The sequence below is a fragment of the Salvelinus fontinalis genome, chromosome 12, assembly GCF_029448725.1.
Source record: "Salvelinus fontinalis isolate EN_2023a chromosome 12, ASM2944872v1, whole genome shotgun sequence".
NCBI lineage: Eukaryota > Metazoa > Chordata > Actinopteri > Salmoniformes > Salmonidae > Salvelinus > Salvelinus fontinalis.
The window spans coordinates 33,635,373-33,659,059 of NC_074676.1; the positions used below are offsets into that span (position 1 = coordinate 33,635,373).

At 41.7% G+C, this 23,687-nt stretch overlaps 1 protein-coding gene across 3 annotated transcripts in view; it reads right to left on the bottom strand.

The window, feature by feature from the left end:
* The window catches only part of LOC129867215 (A disintegrin and metalloproteinase with thrombospondin motifs 20-like), a 164,137-nt gene that overhangs the window by 115,148 nt on the left and 25,302 nt on the right, over positions 1-23,687 (bottom strand). For 2 of the 3 annotated variants that reach the window (XM_055940473.1, XM_055940474.1), the window contains exons 4-8: positions 9,937-10,220; positions 7,194-7,277; positions 6,687-6,811; positions 6,532-6,572; positions 6,027-6,132 (exon numbers count right to left, since the gene is read on the bottom strand). In XM_055940473.1, the coding sequence (XP_055796448.1) occupies positions 6,027-6,132; positions 6,532-6,572; positions 6,687-6,811; positions 7,194-7,277; positions 9,937-10,220 (640 nt within the window). Of the gene's footprint in view, positions 1-6,026; positions 6,133-6,531; positions 6,573-6,686; positions 6,812-7,193; positions 7,278-9,936; positions 10,221-23,687 lie in introns of those variants that run through there. The other variant, XM_055940475.1, reaches the window with a different exon arrangement.

Genomic DNA, 23,687 nt, shown 5'->3' on the forward strand with positions numbered 1-23,687 from the left:
GGGTTGTACCTGGTGGTTTCCTTGATACTTTGTGTGAGATTGAGGGCATCTAGCTTAGATTGTAGGACTGCTGGGGTGTTAAGCATATCCCAGTTTAGGTCACCTAACAGAACGAACTCTGAAGATAGATGGGGGGCGATCAATTCACATATGGTGTCCAGGGCACAGCTGGGAGCTGAGGGGGGTCTATAACAGGCGGCAACAGTGAGAGACTTATTTCTGGAGAGATTCATTTTTAAAATTAGAAGCTCAAACTGTTTGGGCATGGACCTGGAAAGTATGACAGAACTTTGCAAGCTATCTCTGCAGTAGATTGCAACTCTAAGGCATATACAGTGGGACCAGGGGCTCCACAGTAAACTAAAACAATGATATTTATCCTAAACAACAGTATACAAGGCATATTGACATTTGAGAGACACATAAAGCGAGACATAAAGCAATCACAAATGTTGTTCGGGCGAGCTAGCTAAGTCAACAACGGGTAAGACAACAACAGCTAATCAGCTAAGTCAACAACAACAGGTAAAATGGCAATGAATGGGCGTGGAGGGTCGGTTAACGACACACAGGGCCTGAGTTCGGGTCTAGGGCCGACAGATTAACAAAGGATAACAAAGTGGAGTACCGTGATAAATGAACAGTCCAGCAGGCATCAGCTATGTAGCCAAGTGATCATAGGGTCCAGTGTACAGCAATAGATGAAACAGGGAAACCGCTAGGTAGTCGTTAGTACGCTAGCACGCGGGAGACACGGCGTTTAAAGTTAGCAGTACGGGGTAAGTAGAAGCGCCTGCTCTGTCGTCCGGCAAAGGCCGGTTGAAGGCACAGCTGATGGAATTACGTATGAGGACCAGTCGTGGCCAGATGGCAAAATAAGTATTGTAGTTGTGGGAATTTCGTTTGCTAGCCGGGAGATGCACCTGGCTCAGGGCTAGCTTCGGGGCTGGGTCACTCAGTTGAAGATAGCTAACTGTGATGAGCAATGGTCCAGGGGTTTACGGCAGGAATCTGGCGTTGTAGTGGAGAGAAACAGTCTGAGGCTGGCAGGTATTATCCAGGCTAAAAAAACGGCTGGTGCCTGAGCAGAGGGTAAAGGCCGCTAGCAGTGGCTAACAATGACTAAATGGCTAGTAACTTAGCTAATTAACGTAAACTCACGTAAACTCGTACGTCGCCTTGGTCCGTACAATTGCCCTTATTTTAGCGCCCCAAAAACATAATACTTCCAGATCAACTGTAATGTCAATACCATTGTAAAGCACAATTTCTCCCCTTTCCAACATTATCAATTACATGATCTAAACGCTGCCCATTTCTGCATAATTCAAGCAGGCAATGAGCCCCGTCTGAGCTTTTTAAAAATGGCGGGTGGGGAAGCGAAACTAATGCGTGATAGTGAGAAGGAGAGATGTTATGTGGGAAAATTGCTTTTTTTCACTCGATCTGTCCAACTTATCACCTTATCGCCTCTAAAATGTAAATAAAACACTATAAAGAGTTTTTATAATGTGTCCTTATATACCTATTTGAAGGTTTGTGTCGAATTTGAATCGTTTTTTTAGGGCGGTGCTAAAGCGATCTTAGAAGTAAACAGCGGCTTTGAGAATGATGATCGCATGCAATGATGACGCAAAAAATGACTAGGTATCCCTCCTTACCCCCGTCACTGTCCATTTCTTGTTTTTAAACGATGAGAGAAGTGCTACACCTGGTGGAGAGAGATTGTAAGACAGAAATAGTTGCTTAATGCGTGCTGTACGTTACGACATGACACGTCACGATGTAACGGAGGGTCCGTTTTTTCAACTTTTCTCCAATACTATAGAGCCATCACCATGTCGATCAATGTTTGAATAGAAACCTAGTTCACACCCCAGATTTTGAAGTCAACACAGTCGCTACAGTCCCATTCGTTTTCTTTGTAGCCTCGTTTGAATGTTGCGGTTGTGCACATTTGTACGGAATGGGGTGAGTTTATGTTAGCTGGCTACCTTCTGATGAAAGTTTTGGCTATAGGGTCTGAAAAAAAGTTAGCTGGCTACCTTCTGATGAAAGTTTTGGCTATAGGGTCTGAAAGAATAGCGGATCCGTGTCACATTGAGTGAGGCGGGTTACCGGAAGGTATATTTAATTTTAAAATGGAAAAAGAGATTGAAAAATAAATTGGAATATATACAAAAAAGACAAAAAATACAAAAAGTAAACGAGAGGACAACAAACCACATCTGCACTGCTACGCCATCTTGGATCACTATGAGGACTGAGTTAGTGCGCAGAGGTTCATTCAAACCAGGACTGGATTTTTCTTACCCTAAAGACAAGTCTAGAAGAGGTTTCCATTCAGGCGTATTACAGAGACAGCTGTCAAATGGGGAAAAGATTACCAGGAGCTGGCTTTCATACTCAATCAAAAACAATGCTGTGTATTGTTTTCGCTGTAAGCTCTTTTCTACAAAAGACTACAAAATAATAAAGGAAGGTGTGAATGACTGGTCAAATATCAACGCCATTCTGAAACACCATGAGGGTAGTCACACAACCAATATAATTAAGTGGAGAGAACTTGATCTTCGCCTATGTCGGGGACAAACTCTTGACCAGATACAAATGACCGTTTTGGAGGCTGAAAGAAAGAGATGGTGAGATGTCCTTACACGTTTAATAAGTATCACCCAGTCTCTGGCTGAAAGAAACCTAGCATTCATGGGTTCATCAGACAAACTCTTCCAACCAGGTAATGGAAACTTCCTAAAAGAAGTTGAATTACGGGCAAAATTTGACCCCGTTGTAGGGTCTCTGAGACCCAGACAACAGCCAAAAGCATTTGTGAAGAAATTAATGTGGAGGCTGTTCTGAAAGAGACGAGACTGAGAAACAGCAAGAGGCATTTCAGCTATGAGGCTCCTGATGAACCAGTGACTGATGCACTGAAAAACCGTGAAGTCAACTACTTCAACATTGTGGTTGACTCTGTTGTGACATCCATGGATGAGATATTTGAAATACTCAACCAGGTGAAAACCAAATATGGAGTGCTGCTGAAAAACCGACAGACGGAGCAAACTGTTTTAAAGGAGGGAGGATTGTAGTGGAAGCACTGGGGTGTCAGGTGTGACTGTGTGGCAATGGCAAATGGTTTACATGGCTCACGGGTCAGGTAGGAGGGCCCCTTAGTAGAATTTTGCATAGGGCTCCAGGGAGGTCAGGATCGGCTCTGGGCTGTAGGCTTGTTCATTTATCGGACAAGATATGCTTATAAGTCATGTGCCATTAGTATATATTATATAATTTTATATTAAGAAGAAAATTATTTAACTTAGCTGAATAAAGTAGAAAGGATATTTTGCCCATTCCGTAGTGAGTGCGCATTTGAAGTGGCTATGTTGAGTGTTAATGTGATCATTTGAAACCATTCCTATACGCTAGATTTAGAGTTATTTGGTAACGTTAGTTTTGAATGATACAAACCTTTAGAATGTCTAACATTTATGGGCTGCATGACGCAACTATAGACTATTGATGATTTGAGAAAGTCTCAAAAAAAGCTTGTGCTCTGTTCTTTGTTCTTTGCCTATATGATCATCAAGTGATCATATTTTCACCCATCACACTTTTCTCAATTTAATCTTGTCTTCCTGCTGGTCTGTTTTCAATAATCCCTGGTAGGCTACTTGTTTTTTTTGCTGAGCTGTGCTTAATATAAGCAGCTGAGAAATAAATACACAAACACTTATTTCACTCCACGCATTAACCACTGTTTGAGGAGCATGCATGCTCTCGCTGCGTAACAGGTGATATTCCTGTTTGAGGAGCATGCTCTCGCTGCGTAGCAGGTGATATTCCTGTTTGAGGAGCATGCTCTCGCTGCGTAACAGGTGATATTCCTGTTTGAGGAGCATGCTCTCGCTGCGTAGCAGGTGATATTCCTGTTTGAGGAGCATGCTCTCGCTGCGTAACAGGTGATATTCCTGTTTGAGGAGCATGCTCTCGCTGCGTAACAGGTGATATTCCTGTTTGAGGAGCATGCTCCCGCTGCGTAACAGGTGATATTCCTGTTTGAGGAGCATGCTCTCGCCATGGGCTCTCCAATCCTGTTCCTGCAGCTACCCAGTGCTTCGTTTTGGATACCAAGTGAAATCTGTTCGGGGACATCGATAGTAACATGTTTTCGCAACGAAACATATTTCACTAAACTGTTGACAGCCCCTCTGCACGCTGAAGAAAGGAATACAAGAGAGAGAGGAGGAGATGGAAACGCATGGTGGTGAGATATTCTATATAGCTAAAGGTAATGTGCCACCCAATGAATAATGAACATTTTAAAAAATCCCTATTACTAGGCTTTGCAAAATAAATGTACACATACATGTTATTCAATCATTGCATCCACACTGCTCGCGAGCATCTAAGTGGCCAGGTGCTAAAATAGAAATTGGTTCTATTTGTGATGCTCAACACTGCAAGTCCTGCCTCTCCGATCTCCTCATTGGTTTTTAGGAGCATATACCCACTTGCCATCTGCTCATTGGTTTTTAGGAGCATATACCCACTTGCCATCTGCTCATTGGTTTTTAGGAGCATATACCCACGTGCCATCTTCTCATTGTTTTTAGGAGAATATACCCATGATTGAAAGATGAGTCCTGAGGTCCACTGAGGTCAACTGAGGTCCAGGCTCTAGTCAGTTGTGGTAATGTACCTAAAGTTGGATGCCAACCGCCATATGAAGTCCAAAATAAGAAGAAGCCTGAAGGAAGGAGGAGCGATTACAAGAAACAAATTCGGTTTACCGTTTTATCTTTGGATTAATTGGCGGAGTGGAGGACCTTCTGCATTTGAGGTAAAATAACAACCCAATGTTTATATCCCAGCACAAATCTAGCTATATTGCCATAAATGTTTAATGCTTTTCAACCTGTCCCCAAATTAATATAATTGTTTCAGAGTTTGTTTTGATATTTCAACCTGCGTATCCTGATCGCGTCTGGTGTGGGTGGACAAAATCAACTTGGGGTCTGGTCAGCATGTTAGGCTTTGAAACAACATCCGCAATGACCATGTCCTACACTCAGTTTCAACCTGCTGTTGAACTTCTTTTTTCAAAATTGATCAATCACAGTGAGGTGAGTTTTAAAAGCACATACTGTTTTGATAAGTGTTTGATGTGATTTTCAAATTCAGTTGCATTGACATCAGAGTGGTTAGAGGGACAATAGAGCCCCGAATACCAGGCAATTAGCGACCTGATGATTGTTAGCGAGTTGGGTACTACTAACACATGTCCAGAGTGTGTGCATAAGAGGAGATAACCGTTACTCGGTCAAGTGAAGTTTTACTGTGGTCATGACTCATGACTGCCGGTGTGGCGGTAAAACGGTCACTGCAACAACCTTAGCTGCTGTGCTGAGCTGAGTGGATGTCCTGTCTGTCCTCAACTGGCTGTGTGTGCTGTGTTAGTGGAGGGATGAGGTCGGCCTAAATCTGCACACACACACACACACACAGCTGCGTGGTGTTTCGCATTGTGATGAGCGCCGGTCTTTAGGGGTAATGTTTGGAACAGATTGGGGGATAAGTCAGCTCTGGAAAACTCACATTATTCAGCTTTTGATAATGAATTGTGCTCCGTCCTCACTAAATGACATACATTTGATATGACTTCCCTCCATCTCGACGTCAAGTTGAAAACAATGGGCGCCGCATGCAGAGGCCCCCGGTCCACCACATCTAAAGCCCAGGCAGTGGTGACTTTCAGCTGAGTCTCATACAGATCCCCCTGGCTGCCTGGCTTCCTCCTCAAAGCTGTAACATCTACAGGGTTAACTCAGGCCGCTACACTAGGGTATTAAGGTTGGCATGTTATTAAATCCCTTTTTTCCTTTATTATGCTTTGCACCTGCGTTTGAAACGAGGATAAGAGGGCTTTTGTTGTGCGGGACCGGGGCAGGCCCCAGGGGGCCCGTAAGGTAGGACCACGAGGGGGCCAGGGATGCAGGGGAGAGGGGAGTGTAGAAGGTACTTACACATGGCCCAGCTCGTGAGCGATGGTGAAGGAGGCGCTGAGTCCGTTCTCTTCGCTGATGGAGCAGCTCCGGTACGGGTCACACATGGTCCCCAGCTCCGCCAGCCCTGGAAGGTCACATAGCTGCTTGAACGGACAGAGGAAAAAAATCCTTCCACCGCTCCACCACTAAAGGCGATTAAGCCATCAAACGTCTGTTCTGTAAGAGAGATTAGTACTGCCCTTCATCACCCTCTTCTACTAAACACTACACCATTCTGATCGGTCACTACAGTATATTAGCTGTCAGCTTCTGTTATAAACTCATTACTGTACATTAGATCTCAGTCTCCAAGGGTGTCTCAGGGAGAGTTGGGAAATGTAAAAAAACACATTTACAATTCACACATGCGTATAATACATTGTAAAAATGCAATCACCAACCAAATTATTTATGATTTAGATACTAGCCGATTGTGAAACATTCAAACAGAAATGTTTATCTTAAAGTGAAGCTGTTTGTTTACCCAATGTATCACACTTGTCTTTAGCTCGGCAGATGTCTTCCCTGTGAGAAGACACAAGCACAAACAACATATACCATTATTCATCATCTGTATAAAAGCAGCTGTATGTGTGTTAGGGTAGTAAGATAATGTAGATGGATAAGTAAATACTGTACCTGGTGATCAGGAGTGCAGTGTCATGGTGGGAAGGGTGACTGTCATCCTGGACATTTTGAGTCTGTTGCCAGACACAGAAGTTGTGGAGGGTAGTAGCAGCATTGAAATTTATTGAGGGTCCATCCTGTGAGACATGACATAGAGACAGTGGTGAGGATTTGAACAGGTCTTCCTAGATAAAATATGTTTAAAAAATATAACCAGATGTAAAAAAAAATATTATAATAATTAACCATGTATCTGTCACAATTTAAAATATTTTCATCTGAGTTAGCTATCTACCATTACAAGCCCATGTGCTGTGTGCCCTCAGTCCTAGACTAGTCAAATCACACAGTTGTGGTAGTAGCACATATTTTTCTCTGAGGAGATTTCACTTGAGGCTTTCCTCTGACAAGGAGTGCAGTGTCGTTCTGAAGGGCTACAGAGAGAGACAAGGTACACGTGTGGCTGACGCCAGCTGTCTCAGAGTACTCACTCACTGCAGCCCCAGTGTCTGTTCTTACCTGTTCATTGTGGATGACAACCAGCTTGACAATCATGATGTTGATGAGGTTTCCTACACTAGGGTCCCTGTAGACCGCAGCAACCTGTAACAAGATGAACACACAGACAAGAAATGCAAACCTCTACTAATCAGGGGTTGGAACCGGTTCAGGGAGCAGAACTGAAAACCAGAAAATAACACAATTATTCGAGGAACAGAATCAGAACCGGAAAAGAAAGTGATCTATACTGTTCCGGAACAGAACAGTTATTTTAAAAGCACGGGAACTGGTTAACAATGTTCTTTTACGTTCTGGGCATTTTTTTCCAGTGCTACAAAAATCACAACAAAGTGCTTATGCAAAGCCCTCACTTGAAACTTATTCCGGCATCTGCCTGCCAGCTGGAAATCTTTGCCAGTGTGTGTGTAGGCTACCTGCCTCTCCCCCTTACTGTTACTGTAGCCTACTGATGACGTTACTTGCGGAATTCAGAAATTAGGGAGAGATGCTTAATTAGAGAAGAATGGATTAACTTTTACAATGCTAGTATACTATAGTTATCACGTTTCACATTGGATTTATTAACTACAAAAAGGTAAGACGTGTTTTTAATTCTAGTGCACCTCTGCACACACAAGCATGTTAGCTAGCTAACTAGCTAACTAATGTTCGCTCTGGTCCAACGTTAACCAACTCTCGGAATTTCAAAGACATTCAAAGTTACTCCATAGAAGCCACTCCTCAGTAGGTATAATTCTGTGGGCCTAATTCAGATAATGCATGTCATAACAAGATGCCCAGTGCTTCAAGCCAAACTTCCTCCTCCCTCTCTCGCTCTCTCCCCACCCGCAAAATTTCTGTCGCATCTCATGCCCTACACTGGCCTGTCCATAATGACTGGCAGCACAGTGTGTATGTGTTTGTCTTTCATTATGATTAAACCATGCTGTTACGGCAAAATACAATTTGCACTGAATGACTTTCCTTTACAGATTGGTGCTTACACGCTCCATAGCAAGCTGCTCTATCCGCACTGATTGGTGAAGTAATTTAATGTTGAGCTAAATGTAAAAACAATGTCTATTTCAGAGGTTTAAAAAGGAACAGAAAGGAGCAATATAAAGCCATATTTTTGGGGGGTTCGGACCGGTTCAGAACTTTATTTTGCTGGTCGGAACAGTGGAACAGAACAAAAAAAAGAATGGTTCTGTTCAGAACGAAACGATTGGAAAATTATTTGGTTTCCAACCCCTGCTACTAATGGTACAAAAACAGACAATAGGTCCATTTGAACTAATGCAAATACAAGTATTACTTTGAATGAGAGTAGATCTAGAGACCACATTCTGAAGGCTTGACTGAAATAACAGGACAAGTTGAAGAAAAGAAGGAATGAATGCATATCTTTATTCCTTCAGGGTAAGTTTAATAGACAGTATATTATGATATTATTACATGCAATTACAATTTCTCTAAGGACCCTCTGGTGATGGGGGAGGGGGGGCTTGGCTTGTGTGTATCCCACCACTCCTTGGACAAAAGTTTTTTTGTGCCTTTCTTTTGGTTCAGCCCTATCAGTGTGGGTCACTATCCTCCTGGGGCTTTCCTAACAGAGCTCTGACAGGAACTCATGAGCCCTCTATAAACATTTAGCTGGTCAGAGCATAGGGGGCTGCGTGAAGCAGATCAGACAGACAGACAGACAGGGCACCCAGACTATGACGTAGCCTGGTAAATAGATGGACAGACAATCAAGACTGATACCCTGGAGGAATGCATCTATGTGGTCAGTGTAAACACTATGACATCATATCAGAGGGCTAGCAGCCCACCCATTAGCCCCCTGCTCCACTAACAGGCACAACGTGCTGTCACCATGACGATGACGGATCAGTCTTGGCTGATTTCCTTATTCTTGTTTGAAATACAGGGTCTGGTTTCTGTTGGTTTGGCCGGAGAGTGCTAGGTCTTTTGATTGAGAGGCCCTGACAGGTTTTTCTTCGACATCTGTGTGCACGTGTGTATGTGTGAAAATAAGTGTGTATACCGTCAAAATATACTTCCTATTGCCTTTAAAGGGCTGAGGCCCATATGTTTCCAAATAGGTACAGTATTTTACAGTGTTGTATTTTGGTTGAGGTAACACCAGCATATGGTAACGTTAACCAAACTAAAAGCCAATAAGATCGTAAAGAGCTGAGTCAGCCCAGTGAACCCCTTTATGAGTCACATCTCTAACTATGCAGGACAGGTTGCTATCAGAGTAACATTGGAAAGAGAAAACTGGCTATCAGCATTTCTGTCTTGCATGCTTAGGGATCCAACATACTGTCAGTTGCATCGTTTGGCAGGATTCATCAGGTAAAGGCTAACAGGGTGTTGTGTCACATACAATCATAACTCTTGTGTCTCCCAATTTGTTGAATATATATTGTATTACACTGTAATGGTCTGTTTGGATTTTGCTCATTAGTTTTCACCCATGTGGATAGCTTTTTTTATTCAAAGGAGATGCATACAGTATTGTTTAATGTCATACAGTATAGAGGGGAAAACTGTTAACCTTAGATACTGGAAATAGGGTACGGTAGAAAGTCAACTAAACTACCAACCAGATACCAATATTTTGAACCTCTTTAACTTATATTAAAGTGAATGACTTTGTATCACAGAAAAGTTACACTTCCTGAAACCATAGTAACAAATCTAGATTCAACAATGTATTTTTCTTTATAATTTTTAAAAACAATATTTTACTTACTACTGACATGATTGTTAGGATGTAGTGCTCAAGGTTGTGTCCGTGGTGGCGCGCCATCTTGACGTCAGCAGTCAGCATCAGTTCCACGTAGCGGGGGTACGAGAGGAACCTCTTCTGCCTGGACGGAGCTCTATGACGGGGGTCTGAGGAGTTGGAGGTGGTGGAGTGGCGGTCTATCTCGTAGCCTGTGTGGTGGATGCCCATTCTGTCTCTCAGGGAATCCAGCTCTTCTACCATACTCCTGTTGCTCTGAAAATTGACAACTGGCCTTTCCGATCCTTCCCCTGTCAGGAAATAGAACTTCATTTAACAGAGTAGCATAATCTGGTTAAAGGTAATATGGTAATAGGAATGGACTTGGACCTGAGTGTAAATAGTGGAACACAATACATTCTTGTAGAAGACAAGAAAACCTCACACCTTTTATGTTTCATCTACAAGCATTTCCTGCCGCAGTATGGAACGTCTAGAGCTAAAGAGAAAGGCCTCAGTTTAGCCACATTCCAAAGACCTAACCCCCAAATACTGGACTTTCAAGACAACCTTCCATAAATTACTGTGTCATTCCAAGGTTCTGAAGAACAGTTGTAACAATGACACAGGGTCAGTAACAGAGGTTTTAGGTTAAGAGTTTGAAGGTCAGACAAGCTGCACTCCTGTGCCTCCACTTCAACTTATACAAACACAGAAAACCATCTAATAAGTCTATTATTAACAACAGACTATTCTCACTGCTGCCTCTTCATTTACCAGGGGCTTGCCACAGTGTGTACTCCACATGGGAACATGAATTTAAACCACTTCATTTAAACCATCGCCCGTATATCACAGCAAATGAAAGGGTCACTGAGGGAGGACAAGTTTAACAGAACATTACAGCTGAAATGCAACAGATACCAGATTCCGACTTTCAGGCAAACACAGTTATATTCAGGCCAAAGGAGAAAGCACTTAACAACCTTAAAAGGTAAAAACAGTACGGAAAGCAGCCATATTCTCTGGCTACACGTAGGCCACTGGCATCACTTCCAATCCTTCCCTCTGTTAGATGGACCTCAGATTAACTGCACGTGTAACACAGCAGAGCTCAGTCATTGAGAGGTGAGAGATGGATTCCTTTACCATGATGACAGGGATGGGAAAAGAGGGAGGATAAGAGGAACTGAAGGGAGAGAAAGAAAGAGAGAGAGCGAGAAAGTGAATGGCAGAGAGAGGGGGGAGAGTATGAGAGAGAAAGTGGATAAGGTGAAGATGGGAAAGCACGCTGAAGCCAACTTGTGGAGGTGAAGGAAGGGAGAGGGATAACTACGTGTGTTTATGTTGTCTGTGCAGAAGGTCGTTTCTTTCCTGTGACACTATGCTGCTGAAGCACAACAGCACCAGGGAAGAGGAGCCAGGGTCAGGGCTGTGGGACTGGGGTAGGGAGGCTTCCACTTTCTGCTCAGGCAACCTCCTGGCAGCCCATAAGAGCTGCAGGTGGTCTTACACACTCCAACCCTAACCTACCCCTCACCTGGAATAACGGACTTTAACCATCTCTGTCAAAGAGATCATACTACAAAAGAGAATACTACTACATTATCAAAAAGCATTCAAAAGTAGAGAGATAAAAGAGAGCAAGCCTGACATGCCAGGTCACAGTTGTAAATGAGAACTTGTTCTCAACTGGCCTACCTGGTTAAATAAAGGTGAAAGAAATAAAACATACATAACAAATGCTTCAATGTGTTGGTCCAAGATCAACAATGTATCTGGATGGATTAGGTTTGGATATGGATATGCATGATGAAAAGTACACCATGCATCAGGCTGTCCGGATATGAGCTAATGTATATGCAAAGCTGTCCGACTCTTAACAGAAAGAAGGCTTATAATATTTCTGCTGCCACACAGCTGAGGACATATAGATCTCTATGGTCGGACAAACCGTCCTATCCGTCCTAACCGTCCTATCAGTAGCTGTTGCTGGGAAGAGAGAGGAAGACTGCAGAAGACTGTGATCCAAGCAGCTGCCGGAATTACCAGTTAACCGTCAATACTAACTCTCTATCATACTGTTTTCCTGCACTTTACTGAGACTGCATCAAAATAAAGTGTATTTTTGTAAAGTGTCTGGAAGGCAGCCATGGCCATAGACAATATACTGCACAACACACATCATTTCCTACCAATTACCAACTTAATTTATTTCATATATTCTCTTTACCTCTGGGAATTATGTCTTACATTATTAGCCCAGAATTGTTTTGGTGTTATTACATACAGCCGGGAAGAACTATTGGATATCAGAGCGGCGGTAACTCACCAGCACTACCAGCATTACGACCAGGAATATAACTTCCCGAAGCGGATCCTTTGTTCGCAACCCCCAGGGCAATTGAACTGATTCTAGAGGCCAACCCAAAACAACGCTGGCGGAGGAGAGGTACTCGGAGTGGATTTCTAGTCTGACTAAGGAGGCGCACACACCACCCACATCTTCCAAGTATATTACTCGCTAATGTTCAGCCTCTGGATAATAAAGTTGATGAGCTGAGGGCGATGGTTTCTTTCCAAAAAGACATCAGGGATTGTAACATACTTTGTTTCACGAAAACATGGCTCTCTCGGGATATACTGTCGGAGTCGGTCCAGCCAGTTGGGTTCTCAGTTCATCGCGCAGACAGGAACAAAGAAGGGCGGGGTGTATGTTTCATGATTAACGGCTCATGGTGAATTTTGATAACATACAGGAACTCAAGTCCTTTTGTTCACCCGACCTAGAATACCTACCAATCAAATGCCGACCGTATTATCTCCCAAGATAATTTTCTTTGGTTATAGTCATGGCCGTGTATAACCCCCCTTAAGCCGATACCACAACAGCCCTCAATGAACTTCACTGGACCTTATGCAAACTGGAAACCACATATCCTGAGGCTGTATTTATTAAAGCTGGGGATTTTAACAAAGCAAATTTGAGGAAAAGGTTGCCGAAGTTCTATCAATACATTGACTGTAGTACTCGCGCTGCTAAAACACTCGACCACTGCTATTGGTCCGGGATGCCTACAAGGCCCTCCCCCGCCCTCCTTTCGGCAAATGTGGCCACAACTCCATTTTGCTCCTTCCTTTGCGGACTCAAAGAATACTCTGCTATTGGTCGGTTGCGGGCGACTTAGAGCCGTCCTGACACTGAATTGATCACAGTGGGGATCGGTGCGGTCTGTGGGGGTGAGGGGACAAGGTGACTGTGTGTTCTGTGTGAAACACGATACTTGGTGAAGCCCTATTAGAAGAAGGACCTAATTCTGAAGGTGTCTGTGTGACTGTCTAAGTGACCCTCAGAAGTGGTGAATTCCAATTATTTTAAATGTGCTAGCCAGGTATGCCCTGGGTTACTCTGTGTGAGTACTTTGTTATGGGATCACTAGGTAATATTTGTAGGAGCGTTCTGTGTGAGCGGCGTAGGTTGACTGTGTGGGTAACCTTTTAATTATTTTCTGATGTTCTGTGTGAACATCTGACCAGTTCTGTGTGAACATCTGACCAATCCTGTGTGGGGGATCCTTAAAGTTCTGTGTGAGTACCTAAGCATTTCTTACGTTTTATATGGATTCTGTGAATATTTGAAAATATGATAAATTGTATGTGTGTATAATCGATTACTAGAGATTAGATAAAATAATGCTGAGAATATAATTAGATACAATTTAAACCACCCATTCGTAGACGTACGTAGGTTTTGAATTGGTATCTTTAATGGATAATTTGATAAAGATAAGGTTTTAAGCACTATTAAACTAGTCTACAAAATCTGGGAAATTGAGCTCTAGAAACTGATTAGAGAGTGTCCACTTTTGGTTATTTTACCCTAACGATGGAACTATAAAACGCTTATTGGATTATCTCCGTCTGGGTACAACATTTGAAATAAAACTGCCCTTAAGGTCTGAAAATGTTTTATATTCATCACATTATGAGAGGAGTTGTGGGATTTATTGAATAAACCGTTTTCCATAAAGTTAGAGCGAATTAAAATGGAATCTCGACGTAATTTATAATGTCGTACAAAGCCTAAGGTTTCCATCAAACTAATTATCATTGCGTGATTAATATGATGTAGAAAAGTAACGTTGCCTGAGTAAACATAATCTACTTTTATATTAAAATGCGCAAGATCTATTTCCTAGTCTATAAATGTCGATTTTATTCTTTGACTGCTAATCTATTAATTTGGCATGTGAGAATCATAGCCGGAATAACGCTTGGACCTTTAAATTAAAGATGCTATTTTTCTGGGAAGTGTCTTGATAGTTACGAATACAGAGAATTGTAAAGTGGGTTTATGAGAGAGTCTTAGTCATTTCAATAGATTGGTGGTTCAGTGGTTAAATAGCTGCCTTCTAAGCTTCGAGACCCAAGTTCGGTTCCTGGCAAATTAACTAACTAATATCTGAGTTTTTGATTGTAATTCAACTATTTGTATGTTTTTTCTGGAAAGATATGGTCGCTAGTGTTTGTATAAGATATAAACTGAACGTTTTAATAGCTTGTTTGGTTCAAATTGAAAAAAGGGATAAATTGGACTTTTTAATAGATTGTTTAGGTTAAATTGATAGACTAATTCATTCAAAATAATAGCGAAGCGAATTTCGATGCAAGACGGTGTCTGTTGCCTAAATGATCTGCTGGAATAATGTATTGAGTTAATGGAGTCATATTAAAATTACTGTATCATAGAGGAGACAGTTACCTAAATTAAAGAAATTCTAAATAATAGCGGAGAGATAATGGCGATAGAGAGGTGCCCACCGAAATGTTTTTCATTCTTATGGATTGACTGACATACTGTATGTTATAAATTTGGCGTTGCGTGTTATTTTTAAAGTCTTGGACATTTCATAAGTGGGAAGAGGAAAGAGAAGAGAAAGTTGTAAAGTTTGGTTTTAATCTTACGATAACAGGTAAGACAAAATGTTGTTGGAGAGAAAGAAAAATATGATATGTTAAACTGAAAGTGATTCAGGTGTGAGTAAGGAAACATTGTGATAATGTATTCTGATGGTTATTAATTCTTGGTTTGATTGTTTAGTTAACACCAGTGAATTTGAGCAGAAAGTTAATGTAGTGTAACATTGTAATCTGTTTCCATTACGTGGAACAATGTCAGGTCATTAAAGTTGATTGCAGTTTGAGTAGTTTTTATTTTTACAGGGACAGTGCATCATTAATCACAGATGTGTGTGTCTAAAGGCAGGGTATTCCAGACATGGGAAGCTCTCACACTGAAAGCAGATTGACTAAAGGTACTTTTCCTTAAGGGAACTATACAGTCATTTGTCATGGCGGATCTTGTGGATCTGCTGCCATAAGGTTTGGGTTTTCTGTTCAATAAAAGTACTGAGTGAGAGGGAGCCTGGACATTTAGAATCTTGAATACAAGATAGGTGTCAGTGTATTGCATAAAGCAAGCCTACTCAAGAGCTTATGCTTTCTATAGCTATTGGGTTACCTAACAATTACTTTGAGAGTCGGTTTGCAGAAGACTGAATGGGTATTATTGTTGAAAAAGCAAACTTGGGCCAAACTAGTAAGGTAGTATGTTAAGTGGGGGAGTATCATAGATTTGAATCATAGTTTGGTTACCTCTATAGTCAAAACAATTTCATATGTTTTGGGAAATTAGCTAGGTTGAATTTGGTTATTTGAGCTTTTCCCCTGATACATAGACATCTGTCTCAGGGGCATCAGTTGTTTTCTTTGTGAGGAACATGCAGACTGTTTTATTTTATTGAGATGCAAACATGAGTCTCTGAGCAATTTTGTAATCTGAACTATTATAGTAGTTTGTTCTTGTGTAGTTTGTTGTTTGGTATTTGCATGAATTTATCACTGTATCATCTGCATACATTGGAACTTCAGACCCTGTACAGACAGAAGGAAGATCATTAATGTACGAGCTGAACAGGATTGACCTTTGGGGAATGAAAACCTTGTGGAAAAAGTTATTTTTGATTTTTACGCTGATGAGACAGCGCCAACTTTTGAAGGATTTAGATTTGTTAAAAAATCAGGATAGTTTTTACTAAACATATCAACAGGTTGAAATGATTAGATTGCTAATTAAAGGGGTTATGGGTTTGTTTATTTGTTTACTGTTGATTTTAGGTGTTGATTTTACTTAATTAAACATTGTATTATCTGATGTGTTTGAGTAGGATTCTTTCTTCTGGGACGGATGGAAGTCATCTAAAGTCTGTAAGTTAAAGGAGACATGGGAGAACACGTCTACATTTTTATTAAATGCCTGTGATTAAATATCACTGATTCCTTACGCTGAGAAATGTACTACATTTGCGACAGAGAAAAAAATGATTACATTTAGATAGTAATGATATCAGGATAATTGAATCTAAGAGTAGCATGTTCACTTAAGCATACATATACATTGGTGTAGATTAAAATGTATGATTAATGATTGATACTATGTATGATTTGTTTAAAAAAAAATCCTTTGGGTTTGGTGAGTGGTTCATTTGTATTAGTGCTAAGGTATCTTAAAGGGGCACACACGCACATTATCATTTTTATGAGTTTTTATTTTCTGAGTTTTAATTAAACACGTGAATTCTTTTGATAGAGGAATGTTCTGGGAACCTGGGATACAACATGTAGGAAAGGTTTGACTATTTTTGTAATTTGTCTAATATAGTAAAAAATACTTCTTTAAAGGGGTTTTGTATGACCTATGACCTCTATCATGACTTTCCGTTGTGGCTTGATCACCCTCATTGGAAAGCCATTTGGATAATGAATTTATGGTCATTTGAAATACTGATTTCAAGGTAATTTGTGTAATTGAACAATATAGTTCTTAGCCATATTAACTAAGGCTGCTTTAATTCTATTTTCCGATGACCATATGGGTTAAATCAATTTTCGTTGTGGAGTTTTTCAGTTTAGTGATTTTATTTGGTTAGGTTATTTGAAATGTTGTTTTATCTTTTGTACCAGTAGTAGTTTTGTTTTATACATTACTCTCATACTGAGAGATATGTGTTAAAAAATGGGGGAGGATTCAGTTCTTTGAGGTTTTGGATTGAAGTTTATACACCTTGAGTGATATGTGAAGGAGTGTATTGTATTGTTGTGTTTGTTCTGTTCTATTCCCGAGGGGATATAGGTCTAACTTCCTGATCCTTGGCTCTACGATGGAGTTGACAGTGTGATGGGGAGTATAAGCCAATTTGAAAGAATAGTTTCAATAGAATGTGTGGATATTCTCTTTGAAATATGTTTAGAATTGTATTAAGAATAATTGGTAAGTACCAAGAACGAGAAGTAGAACCTCGCCCAAGAGACCAAACTGAACGATAATTTATAGCTAATGCTATCTGGCTATGGGATACTCCTCTTTCAAGTAAAAGGCCCTTTGTGAAGTTCCTAAGATCTGTGGTTCGTCATGTGAGTTGAGAGGGGTGTATCTTGGCTATAAAAGATACTAAGTATTCTTTTGTAAGGACTCTCAGAGAATTCATTTATAGACACTGAATTGATCTGAGAGTCAAAGGGCTATGTTGAAGCTCATATAATTAAAGATGGACTTTAAAGTATAACTCTGACTTGTGTGTGGTTTGTAAACTCTCATCATTTAGTAATACAGGAAATTACCACAACATAGTGCACATAGAAAAACTCTACCTCTTCTTAGACTTGCTTTCAATGAGAATGGAAGATCTATAACACACATTTCTATGTGAATTTGGTCGGGTCCTCCAAAAAGTTACATATTTCAGCTTCAACACTATGTATTCTTCTAATAAGACTTTATTACCCACTCACACAAACACAATCGCACACAGGGCGTTTGACCACAATAACCACAAAAAATATACCCATATATATTATTTTTTGTTTACAATCCAAGAAACATTCAAACAATAGTATATGTTTTTTTACAACAAATGTTTGTTGACATCATTCAAGCATGATGTCAACAAATATGACGTTGTCCTCCTCTTCAGCTGGATTAAAGTCAATTTATTTCATACTCCAATGCACTACGACCTCTTTTCAATCTCGTTCAGATGTATCAATGCCAAAAGCCCAACAATAGGAAACAATGATTTCATTGTTGAGCTAATTAACATTATTTTACAATAACCCACTGGGAGAGAAAGAGCTCTGTCACTTGGGTGCCAATTACGGAGACAGTTTAGTCCGCAGCATTGTATAGCTGTAGTGTACCTTACAGCAAGCATAGATCATGCCTGGGCCAATCAAGGGTCACGTTGTTATGGTCGTTTAACAAACAGTACAACATCCTCTAGACCCACACAGACCTACAATTAAGAGTAATTAAGTGGCTGCTGGCTAGACAGAGAGAATAGGGAACTAATTGTTGCTGTAGAATGAAAGCTTTTAAACATGGCTGCATGACTCTTGACCATTATAAAGAATGATAGCAGCATTCACACACTGTCTTCCCACAGTGGTGTCGGTGTTACTGTCCAGATCCATGTTAAAAGTTGTAGGGTGGCCAGGGGGTTAAGGGTTAGAGTTCAGGTACCAGACTTTCTCAACAGGGAATCACATCCCTCTGCTCTAGAGTTCAACAACAATGATGAAACAGCTAGGTTGTCCTTCAATGTAACCATCTCTACCTCACACGATAAGAGCAGTGAAAGCAGCCAGACATTCATTGTTTCTCTCGTGTTGAGGAGACAGAGAAGAGATGATGGTCGGTTAATTTCTGTCTCCTTTTTTTGTTGGGGAGAGTGAGCGCCTCTCTGAGATGTACAGTAAAGATGGGCTGCAGAAAACCAAACTGTCATAATACCATGGCACAGAGTCAATTACCCCAAAGCATTTGGCACGTACTTTCCCTTCAGTTTTTAATGAGGCCATGAGTGGTCTTAAAATGATTGAAATTGCATTATCCCCCTGTGTCTCAACTGTAAAACTACACTGAACAAAAATATAAACACAACATGCAACCATTTCAAAGATTTTACTGAGTTACAGTTCATATAAGGAAAGCGGTCATTTGAAATAAATAAATTAGGCCCTAATCTATGGATTTCACGTGACACGGGAATACAGATATGTATCTGTTGGTCACAGATATGTAAATACATTTTTATTGGCAGGAACTGGAACACACTGTCGTACACGTCGATCCAGAGCATCCCAAACATGCTCATTGGGTGACATGTCTGGTGATTATGCAGGCCATGGAAGAACTGTGACATTTTCAGCTTCCAGGAATTGTGTACAGATCCTTGTGACATGGGGCTGTGCATTATCATGCTGAAACATGAGGTGATGGCAGAGGCCATTGAAGGTGAGCATTTCCCACTTAAGTCGGCTACGACGCCGAACTGCAGTCAGGTCAAGACCCTGGTGAGGATGACAAGCACGCAGATGAGCTTCCCTGAGATTATTTCTGACAGTTTGTGCAGAAATTCTTTGGTTATGCAAACCCACAGCTTCATCAGCTGTCCGGGTGGACGTACAGCAAAATTCTTTAAAACGTCATTGGTGGTGGCTTATGGTAGAGAAATTAACATTAAATTATCTGGCTACAGCTCTAGTGGACATTCCTGCAGTCAGCATGCCAATTGCATGCTCCCTCAAAACTTGAGACATCTGTGGCATTGTGTTGTGTGACAAAACTGCATATTTTAAAGTGGCCTTTTATTGTCCCCAGCGCAAGGTGCACCTGTGTAACGATAATGCTGTTTTATTGGCTTCTTGATATGCCACACCTGTCAGGTGGATGTATTATTTTGGCAAAGTAGAACATTTTTGAGAAATAAGCTTTCTGCCATATGGAACGTTTCTGGGATTTTTTATTTCAGCTCATGAAACATGGGACCAACACTTTACATGTTGCGTTTATATTTTTGTTCAAAGTACTGTAGATCACAGCAGCAACATCTTGGATTCCACACTCCATCTACAGTGCCTTCGGTAAGTATTCAGACTCCTTGACTTTTCCCACATTTTGTTACTATACAGCCTTAATGTATCTACATTAATCTAATCACAATACCCCATAATAACAAAGCAAAAACAGGTTTTAGACATTTTTGCTGATTTATCAAATAGAAAAACCTGATATCCCAATACACATAAGTATTCAGACCCTTTACGCATTACTTTGTTGAAGCACCTTTGGCAGCGACTACAGCCTCGAGTCATCTTGTGTATGACGCTACAAGCTTGGCACACCTGTATTTGGGGAGTTTTTCCCCATTCTTCTCTGCAGATCCTCTCAAGCTCTGTCAGGTTAGATGGGGACCATTGTTGCACAGCTATTTTCAGGTCTCTCCAGAGATGTTAAATCAGGTTCAAGTCCAGGCTCTGGCTGGGCCACTCAAGGACATTCTGAGACTTGTCTTGAAGCCACTCCTGCGTTGTCTTGGCTGTGTGCTTAGGGTCGTTGTCCTGTTGGAAGTTGAACCTTTACCCCAGTCTGAGGTCCTGAGCGCTCTGGAGCAGGTTTTCATCAACGATCTCTGTACTTTGCTCCATTCATCTTTCCCTTGATCCTGACTAGTCTCCCAGTCCCTCCCGCTGAAAAACATCCCCACAGCATGATGCTGCCACCACCACGCTTGGCATTCAGGCCAAAGAGTTCAATCAGACCAGAGCATCTTGTTTCTCATGGTCTGAGAGTCTTAGGTGCCTTATGGCAAACTCTAAGCGGGCTGTCATGTGCATTTTACTAAGGAGTTGCTTCCGTCTGGCCACTCTACCATAAAGGTCTGATTGGTGGAGTGCTGCCGAGATGGTTGTCCTTCTGGAAGGTTCTCCCATCTCCACAGACAAACTCTATTGCTCTGTCAGTGACCATCGGGTTCTTGGTCACCTCCCTGACCAAGACCCTTCTCCCCCGAATGCTCAGTTTGGCCGGACGGCCAGCTCTAGGAAGAGTCTTGGTTGTTCCAAACTTCTTCCATTTAAGACTGATGAAGGGCACGGTGTTCTTGGGGACCATCAATGTTGCAGAAGTTTTTGGGTACCTTTCCCCAGATCTGTGCATCGACACAATCCTATCTTGGAGTTCTACGGACAATTCCTTTGACCTCATGGCTTGGTTTTTGCTGTGACATGCACTGCCAACTCTGGGACATTTTAAAGACGGTTATGTGCCTTTCCAAATAATGTTTAATCAATTGAATTGACCACAGGTGGACTCCAATCAAGTTGTATAAACATCTCGAGGATGATCAATGGAAACAGGATGCATCTGAGCTGAATTTTGAGTCTCATAGCAAAGGGTCTGAATACTTATGTAAATAAGGTATTTCTGTTTTCTATTTGTAAAATTTCTAAAACCCTGTTTTCACTTTGTCATGATGGGGTAATGTGTGTAGAATGCTGAGGATTTTTATTTATTTAATCAACTTTAGAATAAAGCTGTAACGTAACAAAATTAGGAAAAAGTCAAGGTGTCTGAATACTTTCCGAAGGCACTGTATATTCCATTGGTCTCAATTCCTCAAGATCAAATAACCTCCATATACGTTCCATACATAAGAGTAACATAATAATTTCAACAACTTGTTTTGGTGCCTATAAGTATTCAGATGGACAGAGCAATGACACTGCACATCTCTGGCCTGCACATCTCTGGCCTGCACCTGTCCTCCCATCAGGGTCAATGGTGTCCCAGCCTGCCCATGTCCCTCACCTGTCAGCACCACACATCTGACTGATGTCACTATAACAGAACACTGCTGCCCATCTGTTCAGACAGAATACCCAGACAGACAGACAGTAGACCGCTGCATAAAATAGCCGTTGGAATTTGTCACTGGAACTCCGAGACAGAGACAACACACTGGGCTGGGTTCACTGGGGCTGTCCTGTCGCTATTGCCACATGACAACTATTAGACTGCTGTCTGTCTGTCTATCTTTCTATATCGGTCTGTCTAGTGTGTATAGCTGATCCAACACCCAGTCAATCTGTTTTCGTCCAGTCAGTCAGATGACCATGAGGAAGAATGATGAACTGCCTATGTCACTCTCTCCATAAAGAACATCAGAGCAATGAGTGCTCTATTATTTCTGAAGTGCAGAACTGGAGTTCATACTAACTATAAGTTACTAACATTAGGTTCACAATAACTATTGACTAGGTCGGAGAAGCATCATAGCACTTCATACCTCAATCGATAATAGACAAAGGCACAATTTTCACCAAATGTATAATTAACTATGTCTGATTTCTTTCTTTCCTGAGTGCCCCAGTTACTACACAGTCCAACTTCTCCTGTAAATTCATAGCTGGAGTTGAGTTTGAAAACTATAACGTGGATTGAGGGGCTACTACAGACAGAGACACGGTGTAGAGGGGAGGTAGGCAGAGAGAGCCTGAGAAACGTCTGGGGCCAGTGCCAGGGTTTAGAGCGAGACCGGCACATGCAGCGCAGACCAGGCTAGGCACACAGATGAAGACAGAAACTTGCTCCTCTCCTGTCCTCTTCTCGCTCAGCAATTCCAACTCCTCAGAGAGCTGTCTCTTTCACAGCAGCAGAGACAACAAACACTCACACACACACACACACACACACACACACACACACACACACACACACACACACACACACACACACACACACACACACACACACACACACACACACACACACACACACACACACACACACACACACACACACACACACACACACACACACAGTCTGTAAATGCACACACACTTCACATGTACACGACACAAACAAAGCAAACATTTTAACACACTCACTCCCCCAGATACACATTGCAGGATGAGTAACAATATGGTGTGTTGGGGACCTAAGCCCTATGGAGCCAGATTACATCCCAAAGCCCCCACAACTTCGTGAGCCAGATCGTAAAGGTGATAGAGGTTGTCTGACCGATAACCATTCATCCATCGCACCATGCATACCTCTACTGAGCCCATTCCCAACACGGCATGAGAGACAAAAACAACTTCAACTGAGATCGTAGACAATTTAAATGGAGTTCTGAACACCACTAGGGAAGAGCCCGTGGTCAGATCCCATCCAATGAGTGACCCCAAACAAAAGGTGACACAAGCCAAAGTTACACACAACACACAATAAGCGCTTCCATTCACATACATGGGCACGCTAAAGAACAGGGAGCAATTGAAGTCGGCTAGTTCAATAGCAGAACGCACGGAAGACGGCATGAGAGAGCATTTTCCATTTAAATTAATCTTTTGACAAAAAAAGCTGAAGCTTGCATTTGGACCCACGTCATTTTTACATTGTGGGCCACGCGATGGGTGATTCCCATAGAAATATTTGTGTTTAGAGGTCAGGGGCAAAGGGAAATGCTGCGATGCTTTGTGTCGGGGAGGGATAGCCACAGGCCCACAGCCAACCAACTCTGTGTACTCCAACAGAAGCAACTCGGACCTTCTCTATAATCACACTAATTATTCCATTCACCGCATCCCAGTCCTAGTACCAGGGACCAGTCAGGCCTACAGTATAGTAAGTACATCATGAGAGAGAAACACACAACTACAACCTCTTATTACCTTCAAAGCTCTCATACATGTCAGCCCTGGAGAGACCTAGTGAGCAGAGTGAGAATAGTCTTCCCCTATCCTGGGCTACCCCCATCCTTCTGACTATCTCCATCTCAGGGCAACTGACACAGAGATTCACATGCAAACTTTTGCCCACAGGCAGACAGACAGATAACCCCCAGAATGTTGCATTAAGGGACCGACACAGTCACAGT